The 23,839-nt window shown below is 39.3% G+C and overlaps 1 protein-coding gene across 6 annotated transcripts in view; it reads right to left on the reverse strand.

The window, feature by feature from the left end:
• Window positions 1–23,839, reverse strand: part of whrna (whirlin a) — a 196,482-nt gene that overhangs the window by 167,839 nt on the left and 4,804 nt on the right. For all 6 annotated transcript variants that reach the window (XM_048558757.2, XM_059638129.1, XM_048558756.2 and 3 more), the window contains exon 2: window positions 23,084–23,395. In XM_048558757.2, coding sequence (XP_048414714.2) covers window positions 23,084–23,395 — 312 coding nt within the window. The remainder of the gene's footprint in view (window positions 1–23,083; window positions 23,396–23,839) is intronic.

Here is a 23,839-nt window from a genome sequence, read left to right on the forward strand (position 1 = left end):
TTCTTCCTATGAAGTGGCCTCAACTTTGATCAAATCTCAACAGCTATAATAGAGATATTAGTGCATTCACCACTGTTCTCAACATTTGCAGATTTAAAGAAGCATTATTAAAACTATAATACCAATTTGCACCCAGGATTCAGGTTAAATAACCATGTCTCGAGCAGTTCACTGGAAAGATTGTGAACTGCTGATAGATAGAAATTCCAATCTACAATGAATGGTAGGTCTTCCTTCAAAATAAGGTGATTATAACTATATGATTATCCACACAATGCCAAGAAGCACCAACCATAAATTAGGTTACTTGCTGTATATCTGAGAGGGTTTCTAAACATTCCCCACACTATATTATGGTTTTCTAAGAACTTTGCATAACTGAAACCCAGGCAGCGGCATCATTCTGTGCTCATCTTGGGATTCCTCATCTTACATAAGTAGAATAGAGAAAATCTCTTCCATTAGATGGCATTACATGTCAATGTCAATGTAAAAGAAGGTTGTCATCCTATTATGTTGATCCGCAGTATCTCAGACCTCTATTTATTCCCACATAAATCTTTAAAGCATTGAGGTCAGGCTTTGTTTTCTAAACACAACACAAATCAGCAGCAGAGGCTACATTAGTTAGCCCTTGAAAATGGGCCTGAGTTTTGAGATGTGTGATTAACGCTCATCCATCAGTGGCAAGGCAGACAGCATGTTAACTTCCTGATAGCTCCTCTTTTCAATGATTTCAACATTCAGCTAGATTAGTGATGTTATTTCTCAGCTGTATCTATTAATATCATGAGCTGGTACCATCTGTTAAAGCTAGCCTGCATCTCTTGAAGGAGAGCTGACATGTGACTGGAGTAGGCGTAGGAATCATGTCGAAATGATTTGGTCCACGAGTCATTGAATAATGACAATTTTGGATCAGTGGGGTCTCCAAGGTCTTCAGAGACTGCGTTGGAGTCTTTGATAAAGAAGGGGGAAAGGAGGAGAGAATACCTGTATCTACATGGGACCAGGAGGCTATTTTTGTGGAGACTGAGAAGGCAGTGGGAAACAGATAGATGTGGAGGTCAATATCAGGACGTAAGACATGAGGACATGGATATGGTGCCTGAAGAAGATCAATAACTACTTGAATTATTGAAGTCATCTTCAAATGCCATATCCCTCCGTTTGCACCACTTGCTGAGATGCTGCACAATCCACCACGCCTCCATCACTCACATCCCAACAATCTTTACCAATTAGTCCTCTCACCTAACCTTCACATACTTCAGCTCTCTGTCATATACTTAGCACTACTGTAAGTCTCAACACTCATATCTCACAGCTTGTACTCACTGCCTGGTGCTCATCCATGACAACCATATCATTCAAACAGATTGCACAAAACAAGACAGTGATGAAGAAGAAATGGTCTGATCACTTGATTTCGCACTTGTTCAGACAGTGGCTTCGAGTGCACCTTTGAGAGTTGGTTATGAAAAGTTTTGAATGTGGTTGAGCACTCAATGTGAGCGTGCTGCAGCCATTGCAGAGCACGACAATTGTGCAGATCTCACCTTCTCTAGCTGGTGAGGCTATATGCAGTGGATTCAAATAAAGACTTTAATAGAGTAACTGACAGACTAATGCTAGGCGCATTAGGAAGGTTGGCAGAAAGTCTATCAAGGAGCATGAAGGAGGAGACCATCACCACCAGGATCATAGGGCTTTGTACAAGATTTGAAGCCAGCCCTGTCCAGCATGGTATTGATGGTGAATCCATTCACACACTTGTAGACTTGACCATAATGCTGCAACTGATGACCAATGTCTCAGTTTTCATTGCCACATAAGTAGCAGCCATCCAACATCTGGGTTCTGCCATGGAAGCTCACACTGCTCTTATTCAAAGTCACTCTGATGCCCTGCAGGCTTTCTAAATGTTGAGGATTACAGTGTGCAAAGAGACTTGCAGCATTGTTACTGTAGCCCAGCCACAAGTCCTTCAATACATTGCTGTGGTGTTGCCCCAGGAGTGTCACCCTGTGCGACCACAAGTCTGCAAGACACTCTATGAAAGACAACACTTGTACACCCAACCTGCCAGGTCACCAATGTTTTCACACATCAGGAAACTAGCCTGCAGTGCAAGGCTCCATGTTGTGATGGCACAGTCTATAGCTAGAGCTTCCAGATCCAAACTGTTAGAGAATGAACTTCAAAACCATCTGTAGCCTCCTCCAGCTCATCAGTAGCTGTCTACCAGCTATGTTGCACTCACTGGGATAGCAGTGTTTTGGAGCAAAGGTGCATAGGTCAGGTACTCAGAGAATGCACACAGCATGTATGTTAACTTTTATATGTAAAATTAAAGAACATCATTCATAAATTTGAGTAAGAATGCTTGATTTGTGTTGACTTGTAATTTTACCTTGTAACCAAGCAGATGCTGTGATGGAAGACTAGATGTTGAACTGTTGCTGACTGGGAAAGTAAGGTTGCAGTTATTTCTAGCAGACATAGGTGAATGGTTCAAGCAAGGGCACTAGAAAGAGCACAGAGAAAAGTTATTGGGGACTGAAAACGTTAACTTTATTTCTCTCTCCACAATCACTGCCAGACCTGTTAAGTTTGTCTAGCACTATATGTTTTTATTTCAGATCTCCAGCATGCTTTTACCAGGCTAGGAAATGGTCGTATTACTTTTTTTTAAAACTTCTTCCTTCTCTTCTTCCTGCTTCTGCTCCTGAAGTGCTCATTGAACAGATTCTAGCAAGGGCTGTTCTCTCAATAACAGCAAAGTGTGAACTCCTGACTTCTGCAATAATAAACTTTGATATCCAATCTGCTGAATGCTACAAGGCTCCTCCAAAACAGTCCAGTCATCAGGAGCATTGTTTCGGCACACCAGTTGTGTGGCAGAATGTCTTTCATTACATGCATGCTGCATATGGTGACAATGCAGAGTGCTCCAGAGTCATCAATCAGATCCCCAATGGATACTCTTGCACAGTAACATTTGCTGTGGTGACTCAAATGTAATAACCACAGGATGAGGACATCATAACAGCTGGCTAAGCACTATCCTGTATGATTATTTGGTTATGAACCAGCTGGTCATTGAGCAAGTGGAATTCCCTTTGAGTTCTAGTATAGGGCAGAATCAACATATGGCACCTTCAAAGTGAAGCGTGTACAGTCCCTGTATGTGCACCTCCAAAATGGGGAAGCCTGCTATCTTGGTAATGCCATGTGCTCGTTCTACCTGCCTGTCTTTAATAAAGAGAAAGCAAAACGTCCTCTTCGAATATTTGTGAAAATTGCTAAATATTGGAAATATTGAGAACATTATCCTCAAACGAGCCTGGTGCATAAAAGTTCTAGGCACGGTTGTCTTCACAGCCACTAGCAATATTGTTATCATTCGGCTCTAATCTTTGCAATGTAGTTGCAAACCTTTGGGGATTTCACTGGGGTCACATTTACTGAAGCATTACTATCTTCAAGATTGGTCCCCACTGATGTTCAAACAGAAGCAGTGCTCTTGAAACATGCTGGGCGGATTTTCTATTTTACTGAAAGCTCTCCTATCTCTCCTCCCTCTTCTAGCAGCTTTGTCCTGTTCTCCAGACCTCTGTTCATGCTCCAAGTCATGTTCAATTGCAAGGTAAATGCTTGCTTCCACATCTACACCTGTGAATGACTGATTTCTGCAGAATCCAAGAAATCAGAAAAAGTTCTTTGACACCTGCTCTATCTCTGTCTGAATTCTCAACAACGGGAAACAAACTTAGAAATCGCCAAACACTAACATAGAATTAAAACGAAAGCTTGAAAAATCAACTGGTTGCTAGCTTGTAAGTAATTACTGATCAGATTAATGGTGCTGGCAGGGGTCCTTGTTGATGCTGAGTATATATATAATTGTACCGTGCAACATTAATAGAGACAATTAACATTAGTTCCATCAGTTCTAACTTGTTATACTCCAAAAATCGGGTTTGTAAGGAATAAATTGGAGCTATATTTTACATCTTTCTATGATTATTTATTCATAGTGTTACAAATGACAAGTGCATATATTGAAACCAACAGTCAGAGTTATCAAAACTGTGGATATTGAAAACAGATCGTTTTTCCAATTGCTAGCTGAGGAATAAACCAGTATCGCATCGGAAAAGAGGGTAGGGTTGTAGAGGACAGCGATTTCAAGACAGTGATAAAGGTTTAAAATGTATTATTATTATTGTTGTTATTATTATTATTTGGCAACATGGTGCCAAAATATTCTGGTTTTCATTTGTGTAAAGGTGATTTGTTATCAAAGGGTCAAAAATTATTTTTCATATCAGAGATTTCAAAACAGCATTTCCAAGAAAGCAGGAATCTTAAGTTAAATGGCTAGCAAGTTACCTGGGGAGTTAATTTCTAGGATGTTTACCAAGTGGAACTTTTATGACTGGCAGAAAAGGTAATCTGTGCAGGGCCTCAAACAGGTTGAGTTGAATGGATAAAAATAGTTCCAGCAGAAAAGCAGTTAATATTTAGTGGAGATCTTTAGGCCATCAGATCTGGAAAGATGTCTTAAGCTTTTTTAGCAACCTCAAAGCAGTCAAATTCAGAACAAAGTCAGCGAGTTAGCCTGAGATAGTAGGAACTGCTGAGGCTGGAGAATCTGAGATAACAAGGTGTAGAGCTGGATGAACGCAGCAGGCCAAGCAGCATCAGACGAGCATATATATATAACTGTACCGTGCAACATTCTTGAGACAATTAACATTGTGTGTGTATGAGCGCCTTGGGGAGAGACGGCAATGGAAATAATCATTTATGATCATGATGCAGAAAGTTGTGACTTTATCAGTCCAATAAGAAATTTTAAAGTGAAAACAGGAATGATTCTTCACTGGGTTGAGTGTCTGTGAAGGATGTATATTGGGAATAACTGTTGAGTTTTTCTTTTCCCTATTTATGATAAAACCTTTCAAAACAGTTATTCAAATCATCACTTTTTTTTCATTTTGTGAGACAAAGTTATGTTATGTTCTGTTGATAAAGATAAATCGATTGAGTCATGTGAACATATTCAGTAATTGATCACTTTGTTCAATCAACTAAATTGCAAAATAAATTTGTAGTGAATCAAATCAGGTTTCACTGACATCTCTTTATTAACTTAAATTGGGATTACAATAAGGTAAAAGAGGGAGAAAAATGAAAGGCAAGTTAATCAGGGTTTTAGCTAAAGCTCCATATATTTTATGTTCTGGTGAGTTTATAAAAAAATAAATAAATTCCTTATAAATCTGTGTTTTATATTTGGAACTTTCATGCTGTGTCTACAATCTGTACAATATGAGAAATACTATTTATTAAGTGCTGTGTAGCTGATGCAAAAAGGTATCACACTGAGGGAATTGTTCACAGCACAGTCAGTGCTATTAAGCTACAGAAAATTCGTACAAAAGGAACAAGGTGTGATTTGTACATCAGGGGGTGAACTTGCAATAGGTTGGGTTAGACCAAAAGATATAAAATAAAAACTAAAAGACGTGGGAGAGAAGAACAGAAAGTCAAGACAAAAGACTGCCTTTTTAAAAAAAATCACTCAGGAACATCATAAAAATACTTCAAGCACAATAAATAATGTTTATGTGCAATGGCTTGTCCTTGGTTGCTGTTGGTGCAAGCTCATACTGGTGAGACTGTCTGGATTTACCCCTCTTCCCACTGCTGGGAGTGAAGGTAATGGCAGCTCATTAAATGCCACTTGTGGCCTTCCAGACCGGACATGTTTCCAATTCCACACAGAGCTGTGGAGATTTCTGGTGATCTGCACACCCTTACAGAATGAGGTCTGAAAGTTGTAGCCACGCAGACTGGTATTGGTCAGGAGAGATGACTCCTGTGAGGTTCCCTTTCTTTAATCCTTCCTCCTCCAGCTGGTTTCTCAAGCCAAGCATCTCCCTCAGCCTCCTTACACACTTCCTGCCAGACACCAGTAGCTTAATGGGAGTCTGGCCTCAATATTCAAGACAATAAAATGTGAGGCTGGATGATCACAGCAGGCCCAGCAGCAGCTCCTGAGATGCTGCTGGGCCTGCTGTGTTCATCCAGCCTCACATTTTATTGTCTTGGATTCTCCAGCATCTGCAGTTCGCATTATCACTGGCCTCAATATTCTCCACTTCTTCAGAACTGGCCTCAGCAGTCACCTCTTGAAACTGGCACTGCTGGGGCTACAGAGCTGTTAGCCAATTCAATTAGCCAGCAGCTCTCTAAAACGGCACTTCCTCCAAGGATAGGGACAGAAGTCTGCAGTTGAGCCACAAGCACTAGCTGTGGGGCAGTAGCTTTTTGGTAATGGTTTTCCCATGATGTTCTAGCTGGGGAAGCTGAGAAACAGAGCATCCTGTAAAATCCAGTCCCATGGAGCTGGGGTATTCACAACGTACAATAGTCTCTGATGTGGTATTGTTACATTACACTTGATAACAACAACTCAAATTTTAGTAGCATCTCTAGTGTAGTTAAAAACATCTCACCACTCTTCACAGGAGTTTAAACAAGCAAATCTGACTCTGAGCCTCAGAGGATGATATTAGGACAGAATACTAAATGCTTGGCTGCAAAGCTGGGCTTTCAGGAGTGTTTTAAAGGTGGGGAAATGGTAGCAAGTTGAAGAGGTTCAGGGAAGGAATTCCATAGTTTAGGGCCTAAATGGCTGAAGCTGAGCCACCAATGGTGGTGAAATGTCAATCGGAAATGTGCAAGAAATTAAAATTATGGGAGCACAGCAGCCTTGCATGTTGTAAGCAATAATCTTGCACTTTTATTTGTCAGTGTGTACGACCTATTCATTTAAGTACTGTGTCCCTTAAAGTTATTTTGTGCAGCCATACCAATGTGGTAATTTAAAGGAGAGTTATTGTGTTTGGCCTTGCGGGTTGCTGCTCTGCCATAAGGTTTGGAGCAATGTTGGTTTCAAACAAAAGGCCAAATGGAACTCATGGATATGAAAACAACAATCAGAATATTTGAATAATTGAAGGATTACTAAGCTGAGAGCCAAGGTGCATCAACAGACATGTCGGTAAACAGTAAATTGTGTGAGTGAAATTGCAAGCAGCAGACTTTTGGATTAACTCAAGTCTATGGGGGATGGATGGTCTGATCTGGAGTACTATCTAGAAGTAACAAGGTCATGAATAAAGGTTTCAGCTGCAGTTGACTCATTGACAGTACTGAGTTGACAGATAAACACAACAGCGACAAACAAATGATACACCTGGTAACAGTGACAAGGCCATGAGTTTGCAGTCTCAGATTTTATTTTCTTCAGTTGCCATTTAATTCTTTCTATTCTGTTCATTGCCAGCTGCAAAGCATGCAGTGTAACCAGCGTTGGAGGCAATTTGTCACAAAACCTATTACATCATTTGAAACAGCAATTCTGTCCTTTCTGCTGGCTAGGACGCCAGAAACTCTGCTGGAAACTCATCGATAATGTCTTGTTGTTGACATTTATTTTTCTAATTGAACATAATTCCACAGCAAAGAAGTCATTAACTTAAAACGACCTGGAAAGCCACTGTAAACAAGCTTTTAGGCTTACTAGGCTCTACTGTAAATCGAGGATTAATATTTAAACAGCAAAAACCAACGGCACCTCATTAAATCCACGGCTTTTAAAATTAATAACTCAATGAGCTTTTACATGGCTAGGTCAAAATGCATGCAATATATATTGTTTCAAATATGCATAATTACAACAATAACCAGAATTGGTACATGTGTTGTTAAAACAATTGCATATGTTATTATAGTTGCTGCACTACATTATGTCAACTTTTTCTCAGTAGTTCATGATCATCAACGAAAATTGACTTTATTGGTGAAAATATAAAATGGTGTCAGGATTAAAATTACCTGAGCATATGTAAGTCTTGTCTGGGCATAACCATTCCTTTCCCATACTCTGTTTGTCTACTTTGCAAACATGTTAATTATTCCTACTCTTGGATCTATCTTGCATTCTTTCATTCGTAACTGAAAGATCAACTCGCATTTTATGTGGTACCTCAACATGTTTTATGGGACAGGTAATAGATATAATGCAGGAAATTGTAGAGTGGAAAGAGATGACCCCTCAAAGAGATAAGTCTGGAGAAGCTTCTAAAACAGGTAGCAGGATGAAGACTGTTGGGAGATAGGTTTAGCGTTCAGGTTCATATGCTGGTTATCGCGCTGCCTCTGACAGTCATTGGAAGGGAGTCAGGGCAAATGGGACACTGGAGCCAGAGAATGCGGAGAAGGCATTTGGGACAGATTTCTTAAGTTTCCAGTAGTTCCATGGGATTTTAGTACATTTCCTTAACTCACTGGAACAACAGGCATAGCTTCAGATTAATTTCTCACCTGAATATAGCATCTTAAGCAAAAAAGATGCTGTTCGTCAAGAAGTCTTATTGTCATGAAGAGCGTGTGATTAAAGGGAGTAACTGAATGTAGAGGGACATTTTGGGTACAATGATCTTATACCACTTGAGGCTAATTTGAAGATGCCAATGTAGTCAGTGGTTACCTAAAGAAATTCAGCAATGGGATTTGATGACTGTAGTCAAGGATCTTTAGGTAAGTTCAGCTGACAACTTATCAATCTGTTGCTCCTGATTATTGACACATTCATAAACAAGATATTTTATTTTCTCTACATCTTAAGATAAATTTGAGCATTAAATATTTATCCTGGTAATTTTTTGCCTCAAATTTATACTCAGCAAATGCTGTAAAATGTTGGAACATATAATAAATGATATTTGAGAACATTAAAACTTGCCACTCCAGTATGACCTGAGCCACCTATTGCTCTTGATCACGTACAATAACAAATTCTGCAAAACAGAATTGAAATGTAAGCCTCAAACATGGGCCTTTAGACATGTAATCCCTACAATGTGGAAGCAGGCCATTCAACCCATACCAAACCTCTGAACAGCATCCACCCTGACCCCATTCTATCACCATACCTTGACATTTCCCATGCCAATCCACCTAACCTGCACATCTTTTGACTGTGGGAGGAAACTGGAGCACTCAGAGGTGACCCATGCATACTCGGGAGAACATGCAAACTCCCCACAGACAGTGGCCCAAGGTTGGGATCAAACCCAGGTGACTGGAGCTGTGAGGCAGCGGTGCTAACCACTGAGCCACCATGCCAACTCAACAGATGTCTTTTGTGTGTGCCCATAAGTCCATAAGACATAGGAGTGAAAGTAAGGCCATTTGGCCCATCAAGTCCACTCTGCTATTTAAATCATGGCTGATGGGCATTTCAACTCCACTTCCCTGCACTCTTGCCATAGCCCTTGATTCCTTCTGAGATCAAGAATGTGTCGATCTCTGCCTTAAAGGCATCCAACGTCCCGGCCTCCACTGCACTCCATGGCAATGAATTCCAATAGACCACCACTCTCTGGCTGAAGAAATGACTACAAGGAGCCTGTAATTTTGACTTAAAGCAGTTTGGTGTTGACTTAATGTTGTCTGTTCCATTTTACTTTCGCTTAAGGGAAAGTTGTCTGTTGATGCAGTTACTTCCTCATGGATAGACTTCCACAATAATACAAAATCTTTAGTCCTATGATTCTTTGTCTAACCAATGAAACTGAATTTTTCCCAACTCCTCAACAGCGATTTATCATGTGCTGGTATCTACCATGTAGGTAGGAAGTAAATAGGCGTGATTCCAAAAAGTAAAATGTAGTCACCTCCAACAATTCAGCAATCACTGGACTCCAGCAAGCATCTCTTAACCAGACATCATAAGAAAAGCTTTGCCTGGATTAGGAGATTGTTTTGCTCTGAGGAATGCTCGGGAGGATTATTATTAATTAGTAGACATTTAACAGCATGAATAAGCATCTCACTTTCAACAGCACCTCTACAAAATTGATCTCCAAGCAGAGTGGTAAGAAATGCTGGTCTTCTGAATCATTTAGCAATGACAACTTGCATTTATTAAATACCATCAACATAGGAACATGTCTCAAGATATTTCACTGAAGTGTGTCTGAACAGCAGGTCACATAATGACATCAGCACAGAAAGCTAAAAGTTTTGGCAAATGTTATGTGCCTAAGTTGTGTTAAAGAACGGCAGGGTGGTAGAGGGTGGAGATGTTTAGGGAGAGGATATCTGCACTTATGACTTGAACAGCTGAAGACAGGATGAGTACAGCAATCCTGGGCAGGGGGTGGGGTTGTTGAAGAGCTTTCAAAAATGGGGAGGGGCATGGCTCTGGAGAGATTGAAACAAGTTTGAAAATTTTACAACTGAGGCATTGCCAGCCCAGGAGCCAGTTTTGATTTGTGAGCAGAGGAGAAATGGGTGAAGGGTAGTAGTTGCATATGATTAGAGGAGTTTGAATGGGCTCATTTTGAGAGACAGTGGAAGAGGAGCTGTCAGTTAGGACATTTGCAACAATCAAGTCCTCTCTGGCACCTCAGGGTATTTACAGTGTTGAAGGTACAATACAATGCATTGTTGAATGGTGCACAAGTGTGCCAACCTGAAACATTGACTTTCCTGCTCCTTAAATACTGTCTGTCCTGCTGAGTTCCTTCAGCTCCACATTGTATCGATCCTGTCGATAAGGGCTATTTATTCACTGCTAAAGTCTATCAGCGATAAAATGTAAAGAATTCACAGATTCATCGATGAATTTGGGGCTTTGTTGAGATTGATCTCTGCAGGCTACACTTTGAAATCAGTTACATAAGTCAAGCTGCAACATTTGACCAGGATTTAGTCAAGTGCATTTTATCCTGCGGTTGTAAATTTAAAAAATGGCAGCATAGCAAACCACTGAATGAATGATTTTTAAAATGATAAACAGGTCAGTCAGTTAAAAGCACATTTGTAAAGCTTTCTTTTGCTGTACATTCTGCCACTCTTCAACACCAACCAGTCGCTGAACCTTAGGCCATGTCATTTCTTCAACCCTTCCAGCAATTAAATATTTCTTCAATTTAGAAAAAAGAGGACTTCAAGTGCATAAAGAAACTTAAATTTGTTTAGGCCATTTCCTTTTGACATACAATGGTGTTAACCTCACTGATACCCCACCATCAAGGTCCTGGGTTTATCATTAAAAAGAAATTGAACTGGATCAGCTGCATGAATTATGTGGCTAAAGAACGGGTCAGAAACTGGGAATTCTGAGGTGGGTAACTCACTCCTGGCTCCCAAAGCCTGACTACCACTTGCAAGGTCAAAGCTGGAGTATGATGGAGTAGTCTCTTGTTTGGATAGATACAGTCCCAACAAAACTCCAGAAGCTTGACACAATGCAAGACGAAGCAGCCAGCTTGATTAACACCTCATCTCCCACCATAAACATTTAATCCCTCCATCACACATGCACTGTGGCAGCAGTGTGTGCCATTTACTAGATTTACTGCTCCTTTGACAGTCTCTTCCAAATGTCTGGCCTCTCCCTACTAGATAGTCAAGAGCCACAGACAGATGGGAACACCACCTCCTCAAAGTTCCTCTCCCAGCCACAAATCATTCTTTACCATTACTGGATTTAAATCCTGGAACTTCCTTCCTCGCAACACCCTGCGTATTCCTACACACAAAGGATTGCAGGAATTCAAGAAGGCAACTCAGCACCACCTTCTCAAAAGCAATTAAAGATAGCCAACAATTTTAAATTTGCTTATGTCACCCTGCACCTTTTTCTGAAATCCTCAACCATCCCTTTGTCTTCTTCAAGATATTCTGGAGGTCTTATGGCTAATCTCCGACCTTTTCTTCACCCACAATTTTCCTGGCTATATATCTGTCCACATCAAATTACACTTATGTACTTGAGGTTAAAATCTCCCCTTCCCCCACTGCATCCCTAAACCAGCCCAGTTCTTCCCCTCCCCCCACTGCATGCCAAAACCAGCCCAACCTGTCTCCGCCTCCCTAGCCTGTTCTTCCTCCCACCCATCCCTTCCTCCCACCTCAATCTGCACCTCCATTTCCTAACTACTAACCTCATCCCAGCTCCCTGACCTGTCCGTCTTCCCTGGACTGACCTATCCCCTCCCCACCTCCCCACCTATATTCTCCTCTCTCCATCTTCGGTCCGCCTCCCCCTCTCTCCCTATTTATTCCAGAACCCTCTCCCCATCCCCCTCTCTGATGAAGGGTCTCGGCCCGAAACATCAGCTTTTGTGCTCCTGAGATGCTGCTTGGCCTGCTGTGTTCATCCAGCTTCACACTTTATTATCATACATTTATTAACTTGATGACTTCCACTGTCTGCTGACTCCTTAATACATGATAATTTAAATTCTCATCCTTTTGTCCTCTTGTCTTTATTCCTGTAACTACTTTCATCCTTTTTATCCTCAAAACTCTCCGGTTTTCTGATTCTGGACTTTTTTTTCATCCATGCCTCCCTTCACACTATCATTAACAGCTAAACCACAAATCACTGAGAGATATCCTATAGCATTAATGTCCTATGTGCTCCAACTTTTTAAGAACTTCTTACATGCTCCTTTTTGTCAAAGCTTCTCTTATCCATCCAAATCTTTCATCTTTGCAACATAAACAGTTGCATATTGACCATCTGCATCATTGAGTAGGAGAGCGAACTTGAGGAGTTGAATGATACACTCCTGTTAGTACATTTCAATGCCCTTAAATAAATGCAAGTTCTTGCTGAGATTGCTGCTATTTTCCAACCGATATGCAATCCATTCAAGAAAGTAAAAGCATCAAGAATGAAATCTATCACCATTCCATTTTAGCACACATTAAGCTGCCAGTGTAAAATAAACTCGCTCTTTCTGATTGGAAATTGTATTACAGTAATTATAATGCATAATTTAACATGGTACTTCTGGTAGTTTTAGAGAAAAGCATTAAGAAATGCCGATTCATTTAATACACAAAATGTTCATAATTTTATCTGTTTTTTGATATTTTGGATGTGAAACATTCAGTTTCTTGGTCTTATGCTCATTCCCACAGCATCGGATTGATCAATGGCAAAGTTGGGAAGGTGTGGAAAAGAATCAGGCATACCATGACCGGAGAATGTACCATCTGCAAGTTGTATGGCAACAACTTGTCGCGCTTTCTCAGACATGCCCTATTAAATCTGTGATCTCCAAAAGCTGGAAGCACACAGTCAATAGGCATGTGCAGTACAGACAACAGGCACATGGGAAACCATACCTCCCGGTTGTCTCTCTGGTCACACGTCACACTGCCTCAGAATTAGATCACCATTGCTTCATTGTTTACTGGCTCAATATCCTGGAATTCCCATAACAATTTTGTTGGAGCATCTTCATCACAATGATTCAGGAAGGCAGCTAAACAGAACCTTTCAAAGGCAACTAGAAATGGACAACGTGCGTTGAACTTGTACATTACATGCGTATTGGACAACTACTTTTTTATAGATGCTGATGGGGAAGTCTTTTGACTTAACTCTGAATTTAAAAGACAATGTAAAGCCCAATATAATTTCCCAAATTTGTACCAAAACAAAAAGTAGTGTTGAACAAATTGGATTTTTGCTGTTGTATAAGGTAATGGTTCTGAATTGTTTAATGTTCATGTTGCATTGGCTCCATCCATTCTGCTAACATTGCCTGTTATGTCGGGGTCGGGGGGTTGTGGGGGGGGGGGGGGGGGGGGTGGAGCCAAGGAATTCTACTGTAGGTATTCTTCAACAGGAGCAGATAAATCTGTAACAGCTCCCTAAGCTCCTAGTATCTATGTCTGAACAAATGTAGCTATAGTTATTCCCACCGTTAATCCTGTTATTTAAGACACTTCCTTTGTAGATACTCCATGATATATCCTCTACCATTGAGCAATAGATTGTCCCAAGTTAAAGGAGGATTGGAGGCAGAGAACTAACTCATACAACCATTACACAGAACAACTCATTGGTAGAAGTGGAAATATTCAAAAGTATCAGGGGTGTTCACCTCAATATATATTCCTCAGTTACTGTTGTTAATTGCTCAGATTACATGTATCACGACATTCTGATGTAACTATTAACAGCTCACCTTCAGACAGGCTATCAGAGTAATGAGGACAGTGTAATGAGTTCAGTCTTTTAGTCAGGTATATGTAACACACAGCAATAATTAATCAGCACAGAACTCGATTCATATGCAAGACTGTGGGATTTTAATAACATAAGTTGTTAATATTCATTAATAAACTTCAAAACATTTGCCTCAGCAAGAACCCAGTCTATGCAGTATATGTTATACGAACTAATATATCAGACAGCTCTCAAACCATATCATATGGGCAACGGTGTTTCGCTCAAGCAATAACAACAATTGTAGTGATTCAGGTTCAGGTTCTGTACAGAGAGGCCCACCAGAAGAAGAAATATGAAGGGGCAGAAGATAAGGAAAAAATTGAACAAGGGAGTTTACCACTTAAAGGGAATTATCAGTTTAAGAAAAGACATAGTTGTCAAGCAACTGAAACATTGACCAGACCGTAGCTGCTGTAAAAGCAATTAAAAGGCAAGTTGAGCATTCCAAAGGCAAAACATTATTCAGGAGTTGGTAAGAAGCAAGAGTGTGAGATAGCAAAAGAAAGAAAATCTAGCGACACTTAGAAAATACAGCAAAGAGATTTTAGTTCAGGAGCTTCTGCAATGAGCAACAGAAGGCTCCAGGATATGAAGTTAGAGATCTCCAAGGTCTTGGGGATTAATGAACAATGGCAGAAAGATCTGAACAGGAAGGTAAGGGAATGTAAAAGAAATATCTGCCTCTCATAGCCAGAATAATTAACCTTGACATCAGTTCTCACAAGATGCAGCTACAAGAGCCAATGAAAAAACCAAAAAAGAAACTTAGATCAGGATGACAGAATCAGGAAGAGCCCAGAACATATTTAAGATGAAAATGAATGAGTCTAAAGAAATCCTCTGAGAGCATCTAACAGGAGATAAAATACAGAAAATAAAAATTTGAAAAGATTGAAGCTTTACAATTAAGTCACAATTTCAAGTGGCAAGATTTATAAATGTTGTAGCCAGAGAATTTTACGTAACAAAATGCATAAAGGAAAGTGTTTGGTGTTTTAGATCATGAAAGATGGGAAAACATTAATTTTGCCTGGGGAAGAAAAGAAAAAAGTTCCACCTTGGCTGCAGGAGATGGTGAATCTAGCTTCTTAAGGTACTGGTAATTAAAGCGGACCTAATGTAGCTGTACTGATTGCTATCTTGCAATAAAACTTGCTATTTGAGAACACTTCCTCTTTTGTAGATATGGCATAGTGATATCTTTTCTACCATTGTTTTTGTTTGCTCATGGGACATTAGCATCACTGGCTAAGCTAGTATTTATTGCCTGTGCCTAGATGCCCTTAGGATGGTAGTGCTGAGCTGCCTTCTGGAGTCACTGCTGACCACACCACCAATAGGCACCAAGGCAAGGCAGTGGAAAGCAGGATAGTGGCAGTGAATGACTTCAAACAACTTTTACCCAGTACCTTTGGTCGAGATGGCAAATACCACCCAACACTGAGTTGGTCATCAGTCAAAATGCTACATGTACCTTCAAACTTTCAGTGAGAGACGTGGGCATCTTTGTTTTTTGTGAGTTCCAAATAATTTGTGCTAACATCACTTGATGTTTTAGTGCTGAAGGCTTGTGGTATTTCAACGATGCTGAATACATCAGCTCAGTTTCTTGCTGTATGGATACTCAAAATGGATTTGGAAAGTGTCCCCAGGGAAAGCCTGAATGCAACCGATAGGCTCAGAGTTAATAAAATGAATAAATTTAAATAGCATCTGCAGCTCTGCTCAGTGGAAGAGTTTAAAAATAACTCTAAGTCTAAAATCAAACACTGTATATTTAGTTATGATCTATTCCACTAAAATGAACAGACAAACAAATCCATATTTCTTCATCAGTCTGAGAGCGCCTCAGATATTTAAAATACCCATCAGAGAAAATTATTTTGTGAATACAAATCATAGAACGATACAACACAGATGGAAGTCATTGACTCTCTTGTGTCTGTCAGGTCTCTGCTTGAGCTATTGTAGTAATTCTACTCCCCTGTCTATCCACATAACCTGTATTTTTTTTTCTTTTCAAGTATGCATCCAATTCCCTTTCAAACTTTACTGTTGAATCCACTTCCACCACCCTTTCAAGTGATGCATGTTATATCATATCAGCTTGTTGCATTAAAAAAAAGTATTTCCTCAAGTTGCCTTTGACTCTTTTGCCAAACACATTAAGCCTGTGTCTTCTAGTTGCTGGGAATGAGAAGTTCTTGGTATGTGGAGATGTTGGAGTTACTCTGTTTAGACCAGAGAAGGTTAGAAAAGATATGACAACGATGTTCAATGTTATGAATGATTTTGATAGACTAAATAAAAGGTAACCATTTTCAATAAAAAGAGGGTCACCGTGAGTTTGGGTGGTTTGTGAATCTGATACATTGGACCCGAAAGGTGATTACAAAACACTTGCCTTCTGGATGCACCAGGCTTCACTATCCCTTAGCCACCAGGTTTCACCAAGGTCTGGAACACCTATCCAACAAGGGCTAAAAATGGAGCTAGATAGTCTTATTCCAATAATTGATTGCCCAACCCATGTTCGCTCTCTCTTAAAATTGAATGTAGGCAGATTGGAAGAAGATTGCAATGAAGAATCGGGTTTTTAAACTTTTTAACACCATTCCTGAAGCTGGTCTGCCCAATCCTGGGGGTTAAAATTCCCTAAGGGCTGCAGCAGTTTACATGTTGTCTTGCCACTATAAGGGTATTACCTGTATATAATTCCTTATCAACATTCTTGAAGTGCTTCACACTCAATCATTGCATCCCAGGGATCATTCGGCCTATGTACAGGTAACATAGAATGGGGAAAGAGATCCATTGTTATCGCTCTTCACCAACACAGCCCAGGAATCACTGAATATTCCTCCATTTGAAGTGGGTGGACCAATGCTTGTTCCATACGCTAGCCCAATTTAACAGGGTAAATGAGACATAATAGTTTCTCCTCTCATTTTTCATCACTTTTGCTTTGTGGGATAACAGCGGTTAGTTCAGCTCAGTTAGTTGGCTGGCTGATTTTTGATGCAGACTGACATCAATATCACAGGTTCAATTCCTGCACCAGCTGAGGTTACCATGAAGGATTCTTTTTCACAACTTTGCTTCTCACCTTAGGCATGGTAATCCATAGGTTAAACCACCAGTCATCTCTTTCTTTGATCTGATAAGAGTTATAACAACTTTATCTACGGGGTAACATACCAAGTGGTATCAACACATTACCATTGTTAGTTCCTCCACCAAGGCCTTCAATAAACCAAAAGATCTGCAGCATGGTCCCTGGAGAAACTCAAACATTCATGATATTATTTATTTTAAAGTAAAACTTGAGGTTTGCTCTGCTGTACTGTTCTCATGCCCAGGGACTTCTGACTGCTCACCTTTAAGTAAGCCTGCGATACCAGGTGTACATAAAGAAACAAATATTAGTTAGAAAAAAAATTCATACAGTGAGTAGCTAGGGTCTGGAGATCACTGCCAGGAATCAACATGGAGGCAAGATTCACCTGAAGCATTCAAGCGGCTTTAGATGAGAGTTTAAATAGAAGCAATGTGCAGGGCCATGGAGTAAAGATGGGATAATGGCACTAAATCAAAACGGTCAGACAGCCAGTGTTACATGATAGGTTGAATGGCCTTCGTCCACACCACAATTTTGTGATTATGTGTTTTGTACAAACTCTGTCAGGGAATGGTCCTGCTCTAAGAGTGAACTCAAGTATCTGCAAATGCTCCTACCTGGAGATTCTTTCCCTCAAGGTATCCAAGGGAAGGCTTACAGACTGGCTCTAATGTGTTTTAAAAGTTCACCGTTCGTTGTTAAGTAGGGGCACATGGACATTAGTTTGAGTGCAATTGGTTCTCACACAAAGAGAGGAAATGTATAAGAAAATCATCTAATTTTGGCGATGATGATTGAGGGCGAATTGTTAACCACATATGAAATTATCAAACATAATTCAAAAATATTTATGTACCATCAGTGTGGTCCTGATGATGAGTTGACTCAGAAACAAGAAAGAAGAAGAAAGACTCCACTTAAACTGCAGATTGTCTGCTGCTGAGGCTGGGATTTGTAGCAAACTGTTGCGGTAATGTACAGGGATCGCTACATTGCAATTTTCCTGATCACACTGGTGATGGAGCCCAGTTAAGAATAAGGAAAAAAAAGAAGCAATCACAAAATCAGGATGTTCCAAAGTGCTTTTCAGCCAATTATGTACTCTTGATAATCACCATTTTAGGGCAGTAAGTATCAATTTGCACATGGCAAGTTCCCATAAAAAATAGTGTGATAATGGCCAGATAATCTGTTTTGTGATGTTGATTGATGATAAATATTGGCCAAAACACTAGACATAATGCCCTCACTCTTAGAATCATAGAATCATGGAATCCCTACAATGTGAACAGAGGAGATGTGGTCCATTGAATCTGCACTAACACTTCAAAGAGCATCCCACCCGAGCCCAGACCTTTGCCCTATCCCTTAATCCTGCATTTACCACAGCTAACCCACATAACCTGCACATCTTTGGACTCTTCATTGAAATAATATTCACTTGAAAGTATGTTTGAGCCTCAGCTTGACATTGTATCCTAAAGACCACATGAGCAACATTGTAGCACTCTCTCAGAGTAGCACGGGAGTGTCAGGCTTGAGTTTTGTACTCAAGTTCCTGGCATGGGACTGGGACACAAAGTCTCATGACTCAAAGGTGAGGGTGCTAGTAGCTGAATTATGTCTGAGACAGAAACTCCACTGCCCCTAATCACAATGAGATTGGAAGACACTCAAAGCAAAAACTGGTCCACTCTAAAACATTAAAATCCCTCAAATCTTGCAAAGCACAGCACCAAAAGTAAGAGGGAAAATGAATTATAAGTCAGATAAAACACAACACAAATTTAAGTGCCAAAGCCAACTGAGAATAGAGCATTCACTTTCTGATGCATTTTTTTTTAAATTGCAGGTTTTGACGTTTTTGGCAAATGAAGAAAACACACTGAGAAACATAGAAAAACATACACAACTGCAAGGATTAAACTTTGACAGCCAAATTCTAACTTCTTCCTTGAATGCCGTTGTGTAACAAGGATATTCATAACAAATTTATATCATTAGCAGAATAAAGGGAGGACAGTGTCATAGTGTCATAAGCTAGGAAAATTTAATTTCAATTAATCGACCTTGGATTAAATGCAAACTCAACAACAATGACCATGGTCAGAAAAGCCTGTCTGATTCATTAATACCGAAGGGGAGAAAATATACCATCCTTACCTGGTCTGATCTATATGTAACTGCAGATCTGTGGCAATGTGAGTGATTGTTCATGGCCTCTGAAAAGGCCCACAAATTGTTACTGAAGAATCAAATAAGAATAAGGAGAATCGCTGTGTTGGAAATATCATCTCATGGATAAGACATTAAACTGACATACTTTCTGTTATCTGTGGTGAATGTAAAATAACCTGTGAAAGTATTTAGAAGAAAACCATGTCTTCCCCAGCATCCTGAAAACTATATACTCCTCAACCAAACTTGCACTGCTTTCAGTGGGATTTTACTGTGTATGAAATACTTCTTACATCTCCTACATTTAAATAATACTGACACCTCAAGACTATGTCATTAGCTGAAACTACTTGGGAATGTCCCATCGTTTAGAAAGACATGTATAAATGCATATTATTTCTTTATTCCGTCTATTTTGAGTCTCAGTGTTTGGATTAAATTTCTAAGCTACCTTGGTTTTTAAGTCCCTTTGTGGCTTTGCTCTGCCCCATCTCTTTAACCTCCTTTAACCTGACATTCCCACAATCAGTTGATGAATATGTGAAACAGGAGCAGATGTAGAACTATTGGCCCCTTGAGCCCGTTCTGCTACTCAATGAGATAATGTATGATCTGTTTCTGTTTCCAATTCTGCATTCCTATCTACCCTTGATAATCTTTCATTTCCCTGCCTAAATTAAATTTATCTACATATCTTAAAAATATTTAATGATGCCAGTTTCCTGCCTTCTGACACAGAGAGTTCCAAAGTTGAACAAGGCAGTGAGAGGAAAAAAAATCCTCATTTCTGGGCAACCCCTAATTTTAAAATAGTGCCCTTCTAGCTTTAGACTCACCCACAAGAAAAAATCATTCTTTCCTCGTTCACCTTGTTGAGACTGTTCAAGATCTTCTATACTTCCATTAAGTTACTCTTCACTGTTGTAACCTGCAGTGAAGAAAAATCTAAACTGTCCAACCTATCATCATAAGACAATCCACTCATAACAGGTGTCAATCTAGTAAACTCCTCTGAACTGCCATCAATTCATTTACAGCCTTCCATAAATAAGGAGAGCAAAACTGTACATGGTATCCAAGATGTGGTCTCACCATTTACCCAGCTCAATTTATCTGTTCTTGACTCTAATCTCTTGAGTAATCCTCTCAACATCATCTCACCGATACTAACTGTTCTTTCAATCATCTAAGTTCACTGTCCAGAACTGCTCTTGAAACCTGTTTTTCTCACTTTTGTTCCTCCTTTTACACTTTATCTACAAAACCCACAGGTTCTGACTAATTATTTGGTTATTCTTACTGCTGTGTAAGATGCATGATTTCTAAATATATTACCTCATTTATTTTAGAGTTTTGATTGGAGTACGTGACATGTAGGTATTGGTCTGTGCCTGAAGGGTTTAATGATTAACGTAAAGATATTTCCATAGTGATTTCTTTTAAGAAAAAAGGCAGTGAGAAAGGGAGTTCCTGGTGTGTAATCGGGTTTTGTTTTCAATGGGAGAGGTTTTACCACAAAAAGGGGAACAGTTATGAATTGGGCTTTTATTTTGCATTAGAAACGTATGTGTTTTTTTCATTGGATTAGGAAAAACACCCACTACTTGGAAAGTGCTTTTGGGACTCAGGTTGGCAGATATGTAGGTGTCTTGGTTGAAGCTGGATGTGTAAAACAGTTGTTTCTGAGAACAGGTGCAAGTTTATAACTGTCACCAAATAGGTTATCTGAATGTAAGGAGTTTAATCTAAAAGTTCAGGACCTGAACTTTTCTCTGTTTAAAATAATTATGCAGCAAAGCCTGCTGAACGTGTTCTAGCAGAGATAGGCTGAAAAAATTTATGAACAATGGGGACTTAGGCAAGGTACATCAGGATGGCAAGTGCCCTAGTCAAGAACTTAATGGCTTCAAGGGTGAAAAATGGATCACAAAAATGTCCACTAAGCTTTTCATAAAAAGTGTATTGCCAAATTTTATGCATAGCAGATGGACTATACATTTAATAATATAATTTTGCAAATGCAGAATGCTTCAATGGCATTATTAATTGTGTCTTGCTCAGCTGATGTATTGCTATTTTGTACAAATTTAAATTGCTACAGGCCACCTTGAATAAAAATAGGAAATGTAACTGTAATATTTGTCCAACAAAAAGTTCATAGAATCATCATTTACAGACTGGAAAGAGGTAATTTAGCCCTTCATGCCTGTACCAGCTGAGAAATAGCCATCAAATGTAATCCCACTTCAATGGGACATCTAAGCATTTTTATCTGTGTTACAAGCATTTCTGTTTCAATGACCCTTTCAACAGTGGGTTCTAGAATCCCACAAACCTTCAGGTGAAAATATTTCCTTGAATTCCCTCTGAATTTCCTATCTCTTAGCTTAAATCTGGAGACCAAATTTCAACCAAGAGAGATAAGACTTTCCTGTTCATACCCTTAATAATTTTGTATACTTAAATTAGGTTTTGGACTTGGCCTCCCCTGTTCCAAAGAAAATAACCCCACCCTATCTAATCATTCCTCATTACCAAAATTCTCCGATCTGATGACAATCTTGTGGACAATTCTTTCTATCCTCTTCAGTGCAGTCATGTTGCTATAGTGTAGAGAAGAGAACTGAATGCAGCATTCTAGCTGTTGCCTGACTAGTGTTTTATACGGTTCAGCTCTAATAGTCTGTGCCTCAGCTAGTAAAGGAGAATTTATTACATTTTATTCCAGTTTTTTCAGTTAACAGTTAGAAAACAGCTATGATCTGTCTCAAAACAATGATAGCAATCAGCACTAAATAAACTGGGAGAAACTAGCAGGCAATCAATCTTGGTAGAATAGAATGAGAGTGATATCAGCCAATTTTTGAGCCAGTTATTGACTTCTGGACAGAAGAAAATTACTGTCTTCAAATGAATAGCTTCCATTGTTAATATCACAGTATGATGGTTACTTTAATCTGAGAATCATTGCAGTAACAATTTCTTAAACTGAAGGTTTAAGTTGACATGAGTCATTACATAAAATTACTTTCACTAAAAAACTTTTGGATCAGATAAAACTTTGCAGACCATCTGGCCAGTCTCAAAATCATGTTCATGAAATAAAAATTGCAGAGAAATTGTCCAACTCTATCCTTGGAAAGGAATAATGTCTTTCTTCATTTTATTTGGGGTATCTCATGAGTGATCTAAATTCTACACTCAATGGCTCTCCAGTTATTAATTTGTTCATATCTGTGTCAGTTTCACAAAGTAAAGGTTGCATTATCAGGTATATGGTTAACTCTGGTTTTGGTTTAGCATCATGCAATGAGTACAGAAGTGTGTGCTGTATAAACTGGCTGTCCTTTAACAGCTCTTCACTCCAACAATATTGTGGTTAAAACTGAATTCAGAGTTCTGCTGATGTAAACGTAATCACTGCCTGTACACAGCTACAACATAGTTGTAATGATATCATAACTACCATATTGCAATGTAATTTCACTCGCAAAGTACAAACTGGAGTTTAGTACATTTTTAGCTAAGATTTATTCCAGCTTTGATGTAGGAATATACATTGATTCAGTTTAAAACACAATACCCAAAGTTACAAAAGACAGAAAGGATTGCATGGTATTATTCATTGATATTGTATCAATGTATGTAAATTTTTCAATTAAAAGACTTACCTTAACAGCTTCCCCATGGGTAACTTTATCAAACACCTTGTCATTCACTCGCAAGATCTGATCTCCTACGCGAAGCCCTTCTTTTTCAGCCAATGAGTTTTGTTCAACAAGTGACACATAGATGCCGACCCCATGCTCAGCTCCTCCTCGGATGCTGAAACCCAAACCTTCATTGGTTTTGTTTCTTTTCAGTGTCACCTGCCTGATCTCTCCACAATTTTCTTTCATTACCAAGCTTGGATAGGGAGGAGTTGTCCGTTTTTCGGTGCTGAAATTGACTTGCACTTGTCTGGAGACCTGGGTGTCTAATTGCTAAGGGCAACAATCAGAAACAAATAGTTGCAGAGGCAATCCAATATAAATAGTAGTTACATGTAAATAACCAAAAAACTCAATAAATCACTGCAGAAAATACACATTGTGTTACATAATATATTCCCAAATACATTTGTTGAAGGAGTTAATCTCTACTGGTGATTATTAAATTTTGAGTTTGAATGCAATGTAATTAATTAGACTTAATCATAAGTGACAAACATTTATTTCACTTATTTCTTCAGCTTTGCACTGTGTAGAATTTCATTGGATAGAAATATTGGCACGCTGATAGTGTGAAGTGTTTTACCCAGAGACAAACAAATACATTGGACTTGATATTGGATCACTGCATTTGGACTGCTACACATATGCATTTTATTTCAGGACAAGCCTTACTTGTAAAAAAAAGTATTATGTTGTCATTTCAACCGTTCAATA

Source organism: Stegostoma tigrinum, chromosome 29 (genome assembly GCF_030684315.1).
Source record: "Stegostoma tigrinum isolate sSteTig4 chromosome 29, sSteTig4.hap1, whole genome shotgun sequence".
NCBI lineage: Eukaryota > Metazoa > Chordata > Chondrichthyes > Orectolobiformes > Stegostomatidae > Stegostoma > Stegostoma tigrinum.